Below are 9247 nucleotides of genomic sequence, written 5' to 3'. Positions count from 1 at the left end.
TATTATATACCATCCGAGGTTGGACATAGCGTAGGGCAAGCTGAGTACACCAGCACCAACCATGGCAGTGACATTGTGAAACGCAGAGTACCACCATTTGGCGTTCCTAGAGGATGTTATCGGCAACCAATCGTCCACATTCTTCTGCCTTGTAGATGCAGCCTCGCTTGATGAGGACAACTGATTTTTCCCCATATTATATTTGGCTACTTCAACTCTTCTGATTGATTTCTCGAGAACTAATTAACCAACAAAGCCGATACCAAACGGATATTGGAACCTAGAGGGAGAGAAAATTAGGTGACACGCAAAAGGTATTGTTAGAAAGATGAGAGCCACACAAAAAATTGTGTAAGAGGCAATTCTTTTTGAAGGTGGTGAAGGAGGCACAACACCAACGTTGTTAGATTTGTGCCTTGCAATGACAAAAACTGATTTCTTTCAGTTCATTTATACAGCTTAATTCCACTATTTTTCTTCTTTTAAAAAAATCCTTTTAATTAATTAGAAAATAGAAAGAATGTGTAGGTTGTCTGTTACCTTACGACAGGTTTTAGTTCGTTTTCTGTCTCATAAGAAAGCTATGTGCTGTAGGGAGCCTTTCATGGAGATGTTGTGGTGTATGTTCTCTAATTACGGTTATATCACTTTGGTGTGGTGATGTGGTAAAAGTCAACGCTTCCTCAAAATGCATGAATTTCGGGATGACCTAATCTAAAGAGTGTTTTGCTATTTTTGACCAACATATTAGTTATTGATTTGATTTTGTTCTGTCTATTTACTCTTGTTTTTTTAACTGTTATATCCACTTACTAATTTAGGACGATTTTACAAATTTAATAACAACCCTTTTATGGCGAAAAAAAATAACAACCCTTTTATCTTTTTTCCTAAGGAAAAACAAAATTATACATATGTGTGAGCCACAACATTAGTCTTTCGACGAACCTATGCATCAATCTTTGATCACCTATGCATCAATACAGATACTTTATTATCTTCAAAATCCGGCGAGACAAGAACACTTACTAAAACAAGCTAAACATAGTGATAAATATAAATAACATTTTCCAACTTTTCGTTAATGTTATCGACTTTCTACCGTTTGCAATCTCAGTATCTCATGCAGATTGACATGCATATATTATGACGCTAAAATCAGTAACGTTAGCGACAAAGTGAAAAAAAAAAGAATAGATTTCAAAACAGATTTATGGTTAGCTTGGAATTTGAATAATCTTTTCACTTGATATATATATATATATATATATATATATAATCTTTCGGGTTTAGATTAAACCAACGATGTAGATAGTTTACGGAAAAGATTACCTTCGGCCGGGTGATATGTTACGGAAAAGGATACGTGGTTAGCGAGATTTGATAATGTCATTTCTCACTTGGCCGATGAATCTGTTACAGGACATTGAGGCATGCATGGCTAAAGTATGGCAAATTACCCGGAACTGAACCGAACTAGCTAGAACGTTTGGATTCAGTTTTGGATAATCATAAATATCCATTGGTTGCATCTTAGAACTAGTAATTTGGATATTGAGCTTTGAATTCTTGTAATGATATTTGTGGATATGAGTTCTCCTTTCAAATCTCTCTCTTTCCTTGTTCTTGTTTGTTTGCTTGATGACAAACAAATACTAAATGTGAGGGAGTTAATATACTCATATTTTACACCATTTTAGCATGTATCTAATCTTGATTTTATGTCTTTTCCTTATGTTTTTGTTGTTTTTCTCTTAGTTTTTCACTCATATAGAGTTTAAGATATTTTAGATGATGTCCACGAGAGTTTTGCATGTTTTGGAGTGTTTTCTAGATACTTTGGAAGTAATGGAGACTTGGATAAGTTTATAGGATAAGCTTGAACCATTGGAGATGCATTTAATTTGAAGGATTTGGGATGAACTTAAAGGACGATATGAAGAAGTACCATCGGCCATTGACATCGGCCTTCAACCTCAAGCCAAAGCCGAGGATGCACAAGCGAGTGCCTATCGGCAAACAGCATCGCCAATGCACCTGACCAAGACCGATGGGAGCTTGCTTTGTTCCTGCCTTGGAATGTTCTCCCCGAAGCCACCGAAGTGTCTGAAACATTGGGCCAGACGAAGCGCTTAAATTCCGATTAGCTTTGGAGTTCTTCATGAAAGTTGTAGATAATTGAATTAACTTTCGTCTGAAAGTAGTTTCAAGTCAGTCCGATCAGTAGTTCAGGAGATACACCAAATTTAATATGAACATGTCCTAGATATAGAGGAACCTCTGCACATCTCCCTCGGCCATTGACATCGGCCAATGTACCATGTCCAAGGCTGAGGAAATGCATGCGAGTGTACATCAGCCATTGACATCGGCCTATGCACAACTCCCATGGCCGACCTCCTTCCAACCCAGACCCAGCCAGTACCTATGTAAACATTTTGAATAGCCAAACCAACCAAACACCAAATAGATATCTGAAAAATAGAAAATACAATTGTATATCCGAAAATATTGATTATAATTAAATCTGAAATAACAAAATAACCTAAACTACTATTATAACCCCAAATATATCAGTTAGGTTTAGACTTGAAATAAAAATACTCGTAATAACTGAAATAATTTGCAAATGTGTTTGGGTATATTAATTATTTGAACGTTTGCTTTGTTATTTAGATTAGTTTGAATACTTCGGTGTATTCAAATATTTTTGAGTTTTTTCGGGTAATTAAAATAACTTAACCGAACCAAAACCATGATATTATTATTTAAAGTATTCAAAGCAAACCGATTTTTTTTTATTCCTATGTATGTAGATCTTCATCCAAATTATCCAAAATGTAAAACAACCGATTCAAATACTCAAATGATCATTGGCTGCTAGATTTGGCGTAGAGATATCAGATATGTTGTGGCTTATCAGATGCGTAGTTTTTTTTTTGTGTAGGTTTGTAACTTGTAATTTCTGTCATAAACGGCTAAACTAGTAATTGGATATAACAGTTAAATAAATAAAAAATAGATAGGTCAAAATAAAGTCAATAACTGATAAAATAAAAGATACCGAATTTAATTAAACCGCTCTGCTCTGGAGGCGATCTCTATGGCGATTTCTTCAATTTTTCTCATGAATTTTTTCTCTAGATCTTAGTAGATATTAATTAAGAGAGATAAAGAGAGAACTATTCTCTTTTCTCATGAAGATTCTCTTCTTTTTCTATTCTATTTTGATCCTTGTTTTCTTCGTGTCTATAGTACAGAGAAAAAGTGAAAGGTTTATGACACAAATACTCTTCTTGATCAATATGCTTCATTTGCAGTTTTGACGTTTTCTTCGTCTTCTTCTCTCGTTCCTCTTTTTGAGGACAGTTCCTTCCCAGATTGACTATAAAATGGGGCAGTTTTATGTCGGTTCTGTTTGTGTGTCCTCTGGGCTATCCATTTCCGTAGTGAAGATATCCAACCAATACGATGACGACGCAACAGAATCGAAGTTTGTCAACCCTCAAAACTGGAATCAAATAGATCGAAGAATCTGGGTCGTTATCAATGATCGAGTGCAAACATTACAACGATGGTCCTTGGGTCGAAGAATTTGGGATCCGGGAATATTATATATTTCTATTAATTCTCGCCCGTATTCTACTGATGATTTTACTCTGATGACTAAGGGTTTACTACCATGGAAACCACCATGGAAAGTATGGTCAGGAGTGGAAGATGTATCCGTGTTGTATGGCGATATTCGTATAGTCGTTGAAAATTGGCAATCTCATATCTTATTTCGATCGATAGAATCAGTAAATTGGATTTTTTTTCGACGAATATTTCTAGTTCCTATTTGGGAATTGGCCAATGTTATACAACATAGAAAACACTGGATGATAGCCATAGACGAAGATCGCATCAAATCAAATGCGAATTAGAAGGACAGGATGAATACTCTATTTAAGAGTAAAATTTCTAGTAGAAAAATGTCTAATGTTGTTTTGTTTTTATGTTATTGTATTTTTCTTATCTATTGTATTTTTAATGTAATTTGATTTAATATAAATAAAATAGACGTTAAAAAAAAAGTCAAGAACTGATATTCTGGTCAATAATAGCAAAACACTTTACACTAGGAGTGGCCACCCCAACATTCATTGACTCCAATTACCAAAATCTCCACGCCAAAAGATGAGAAGATACAAAGAATACCAAAAGTGGTGTAACCATAATTAGAGACCATGCATACACCACAACATCCCCCATGAAAGGCTTCCGCACAGCATATGGCTATCTTATGAAACAGAATGGTATTACCTGTCGTAAGGTCACAAACAACCCATTATTTCTATTTTAAAACTAATTAAAAGGGCAAAATGGAAGGGAAAAAAAAGTAGAATTAAGTTATATAAATGAGCTGAAAGAAATCAGTTTTTATCATTGCTAGGCACTAATCTAAAAACGTTGGTGTTGTGAATCCTTCACCAGCTTGAAAAAGAAGTGCCTTGCTCTACATATAATTTTTGGCTCTCACAATACCTTTTGTTTGTCACCTTTTTCTCTCCCTCTCAGTTCCAAAATCTGTTTGGTATCGGCTTTGTTGGTTAGTTCTCGAGAGAATCAGAAGAATTGAAGAAGCTACATATAATTAATATGGGGAAAGATCAGTTGTCCTCATCAAGCGAGGCTGCATCTACAAGGCAGAAGAATGTGGATGATTGGTTGCCGATAACATCCTCTAGGAACGCAAAATGGTGATACTCTGCGTTTCACAATGTCACTGCCATGGTTGGTGCTGGTGTACTCAGCTTGCCCTACGCCATGTCCAACCTCGGATGGTATATAATATACCCATATTCTCTTATATTTTGATTAAATTTTATAGAAGATCTTTTAAGAAAATCTTTGACATATAATTAATGACTGGTTTATCATTGATGCATGGTAGGGGACCTGGAGTGACAATAATGATAATGTCATGGGTCATAACGTTTTACACATTGTGGCAAATGGTGGAAATGCACGAGATGGTTCCAGGGAAGAGGTTCGACAGGTACCACGAGTTAGGTCAGCATGCGTTTGGGGACAAGCTCGGATTGTGGATTGTGGTGCCACAACAGCTGATAGTTGAAGTAGGAGTGAACATTGTGTACATGGTGACTGGAGGAAGGTCATTGAAAAAAATCCATGATCTTCTTTGCACTGATTGCAAAGACATAAGAACAACATTTTGGATCATGATCTTTGCTTCTGTACATTTTGTTCTCTCCCACCTCCCTAACTTTAACTCTATATCTGCTGTCTCCCTCGCTGCTGCCGTTATGTCCTTGAGGTAAGCCTAAATTTATACGCAATGATAATGAATTTCATTATTTAAATGATCAAAAGTGATTATATATACATATATGTTTGTGAGAATTTCTCACATCCAAAAGTTAAATGAGACCTAAGTAATATTCAAAACCAATTGAGAATGAGTGGTTTGTATATGTTGCTTATCTACTACTAACTATTTAAGGTTTTTACTTTCATTTTCTTGACATGAATTTGTTTGTAATAAAAAATGCAGTTACTCGACAATCGCTTGGGGAGCATCGGTGAAGAAAGGGGTTCAACCAGATGTTGACTATACGTTTAGAGCCTCGACGAACTCAGGAAAAATATTCAACTTCATGAATGCCTTGGGAGATATCGCATTTGCGTATGCGGGTCACAATGTTGTGTTGGAGATTCAAGCTACTATTCCTTCAACACCTGAGAAACCATCCAAGATCCCAATGTGGAGAGGAGTGGTAGTTGCCTACATCGTGGTCGCCATTTGCTATTTCCCCGTTGCATTTGGTTGCTATTACATTTTTGGAAACAATGTGGACGACAACATTCTTATGTCATTGGAGAAACCCACTTGGCTTATCGTTATGGCTAATGCATTCGTGGTTGTCCATGTTATTGGAAGCTATCAGATATTCGCAATGCCGGTTTTCGATATGCTCGAAACCTTTTTAGTTAAGAAGATGATGTTTGGATTCTTCCTTCAAACTCCGTTTCATCACTCGAACCCTATATGTTGGTACGTTTTTGTTTTTTGTTAGATATTGAATCAATACTCTTACATAACAAAATCTGATTTTATAACACATTGAACTTGATGGAACAGCTTTAACCATGTTCGTTGCAATATGCATTCCGTTTTTCGGTGGATTACTCGGATTTTTTGGAGGATTCGCCTTTGCTCCAACAACTTACTACGTAAGTAATTCAATACACAAATTAAGTTTATTCATTTGTTTTAAACAAAAACTCAAGTACATCATTTGATACACATTTTATTTTTCCTATGATTAGCTACCATGCATCATGTGGCTGATTCTCAAGAAACCAAAGAAGTATGGATTATCTTGGTCTATTAACTGGGTATGTGCCTTTTACTTATCATTCTCTATTTTATGTGTTTTTTTTTGGATTAAAATTTGACAGAAAATTGTTGTTTGGTTTTGTGAAAATTGCAGTTCTGCATAGTAATAGGTGTTATGTTGACGGTCATAGCTCCTATTGGTGGCCTCAGAAACATCATTATCTCCGCCAAAGGCTACAAGTTCTTCTCTTGAAAAAATGTATAGAAGGATCATTATAAAGTGAAAACTCTAAATTTTTAAACAAATATATGCAGTCATGTGTAACTGTGGAAACCCGTTTATGTTAGGGATTCCAAATGTAATACGAAGATTTAAAGAAAAACATGATTTGATGCTGCTTCTGTACATTTTATCTCTCAGGTTGATTTAAATGTGCAGTATCTCCTATCAAATATATATATCGATGTTTAAAAAAAAGGTCTATCAATTTGGCTATGCTTCCCATGGTTTTATTTATACCATTCTGGGATTTTCAGATTTATCTTGAACCAACCATTTATTAAGTATGACCAGAGCTACCTCATAATTCATCCATATGCAATCACCAAGATGTCTGTTAATTTAATTTTCAAGTTTAGTTGATCTTCTACATATGAATCGACAATTTTGGTTCAGATGACTTTGTCTGGATTGATATGTGTTATGTAAACAATAATTATTTTTAAAAATAATTATATAATAATATATAAAAATTTGGTGTAAAATAATTATATTACTGTATACAAGAAAACGGCACGCAGTCTTATTGGATTATACAAAAGTTTGGTGATTGCATATCAGAAAATCGTCCCGTTTTGTTGAGCTTTATAAAAACGTTGGATTAGAAAAGGACTTAGTAAAAAAGTCAGCAAGGGTTTCTCTCTCGTCGCCTGCAAGGCTGCAATTATTTTTCTTCTTCATTTCTTCGTATTCACGCTTTTTCAGGTGTTTTTTGAGTCGTCTCTCTCCTCTTCGCTTAGCTTATTCATTAAGCCATGGCTCCTTCAAGATGGATCAGGCCCGAGGTACCGTTTCTCATGATCAATATCTGTTTATTACGACTCTGCGTTACTTTAAAACGTTATCTGATCGATTTGATTCTTACTTTTGGGATCTCATAATCAAACAATTTATACAATTTTCGGTGTAAAATTAAATCTCCTTAAGAGACACAAGATTCAAGGCTGATCTCACTAGTTTGTGCGATCTCGGGATATTGAAAAAGAATTAGGGCTTTGCGGCCGGTTTTGTCGTACCGCTTTGTGATAGATAGTAAACATTTTCGTCTGACCAGCTTGAGATTTGATGATGGGTCAATTTGATTGGTTTGTGTGCTGTGGCCTATTCAGGTGTATCCCTTATTCGCTTCTGTGGGAGTTGCAGTTGGTATTTGCGTAATGCAGCTCGTGAGGAACATCTCCACAAACCCTGAAGTCAGGTATATATACACTTTGACTAATTATGTGCATGGTCTTTTGATGATTAGTGGAGATCTCTAGCTCTATATATGATCATGACCTATTTTAAATAACAGATGTATAATATATGTGTTTTGCTTTTTATTATGAAATTAAGGGTGCAAATGGTGATGACTGAGAAGAATGGGAGGAATACTGATAAATCCAAAAAAAAAAAAAAGGATTGGAATTATGCATTTTAACCTCTCCTCTTTTGTAGAATAAAAATTTTTAGTGGAATTAGACTTCATTGTTTTGATTAAAGTTAGTGGAGTTAGACTTATTTCCCACTTGTTGAATAGGGCGAGTATTATTTGAAGGAATGCAAATTTATTCTAAATTAATGTTTAATTTTAAAGGAATCCAAAGAAATAGTCAATGCCACTTCATTTTTGTTTGTCTAATTAATGTGTCAACCATTTCCACCCTATAAGATTTGGTGATTTGGGTGTGGAACTTTTTCTATATAATGTTTTATATGTGTGTTTTGTGTATGAAAGATTCAAGATGATCATGTGTGTGAATAATATAATAAAGTGAAAGTGATCAAAGTGGTGTTATCATGCATCAGGGTGACAAAGCAGAATAGGATTGCTGGTGTGCTTGATAACTTCGCAGAAGGAGAAAAGTACGCAGAACACGGCCTGAGGAAGTTTGTGCGCAACAAAACTCCTCAGATCATGCCCTCTATCAACGGTTTCTTCTCTGACCCCAAGTATTGAAACAAGATCTAGTTTTGCATCATGTTGGAGAATGAACTTGTCCTTGGTCAGTGGATGAATAATTTGGTTGCGAATAAAAAACAAACAAACATTAAGTAGTGGTGGTGTATGCTTCGTTTTTAGCACCATGTTTTTCTTCTTTTACTTAATTGGTTTTGTATTAAACCATCATTAAAAAACATCTTTTATGAAGAGTATGCTGAATGGCCCAGATCATAAAATAATTGGGAGAAATTCTGTATAAACGTGTTTTAATGACATACGTATTACATCCCAATGTTATTCCATATCATTCATTTGAAATGTGTTTACTTGTTGAAAGTTCATCTGATTGAGACAAAAACTAAGAAAGTTCTTGATATCCTAAATAATGCTGTTGAGATCAGTGTAATCTTCACCAAATCAACCATTAGTGATTTAATCCTGAACAATGTTGTTGAGATCAATGTAATCTTTATCTCTCTAGTTTTTTTTTGGTCGTTCCTGTTTACTTTTCAGTTTGATTATATGAAATTGTGACTTCTCAAAGACATTTTACCAAAAAAAAATATTATGACTTCTCAAAGACAAAGTGATAAAATTGGTAGTATTCTGATATTGGATTAATTCGTCAAATTTAAGTGAAGAAGCCATCCATTATAAAATTATGTGACTAAGTTAGAGAAACAATGAACAACCGGAAGAA

General features: G+C 34.9%; 3 protein-coding genes across 3 annotated transcripts in view; 2 read left to right on the top strand and 1 right to left on the bottom strand.

Annotated features, from left to right (window-relative positions):
• Positions 1–195, bottom strand: part of LOC18008412 (lysine histidine transporter-like 2) — a 2049-nt gene extending 1854 nt beyond the window's left edge. Inside the window, exon 1 of the mRNA XM_006391180.2 lies at positions 51–195. Within this exon, the coding sequence (XP_006391242.2) occupies positions 51–195 (145 nt within the window). The remainder of the gene's footprint in view (positions 1–50) is intronic.
• A 4446-nt stretch (positions 196–4641) lies between these two features.
• Positions 4642–6596, top strand: LOC18008304 (lysine histidine transporter-like 2). Its single transcript, XM_024152281.1, is given in 7 exon segments — positions 4642–4826; positions 4937–5320; positions 5558–6011; positions 6013–6058; positions 6146–6237; positions 6334–6402; positions 6498–6596. Coding segments are annotated over 7 exon segments (1329 nt in total).
• A 782-nt stretch (positions 6597–7378) lies between these two features.
• Positions 7379–8562, top strand: LOC18008333. Its single transcript, XM_006391177.1, has 3 exons — positions 7379–7408; positions 7733–7821; positions 8412–8562. The coding sequence occupies exons 1-3, from the start codon at positions 7379–7381 to the stop codon at positions 8560–8562; spliced, it is 270 nt and encodes an 89-aa protein (XP_006391239.1).
• The last annotated feature ends 685 nt before the right edge of the window (positions 8563–9247 follow it).

Source organism: Eutrema salsugineum, unplaced genomic scaffold (genome assembly GCF_000478725.1).
Source record: "Eutrema salsugineum unplaced genomic scaffold, Eutsalg1_0 scaffold_9, whole genome shotgun sequence".
Lineage (NCBI taxonomy): Eukaryota > Viridiplantae > Streptophyta > Magnoliopsida > Brassicales > Brassicaceae > Eutrema > Eutrema salsugineum.
Note: the sequence above shows the minus strand (reverse complement) of the source record. Positions and strands in the feature narration are given on the sequence as shown.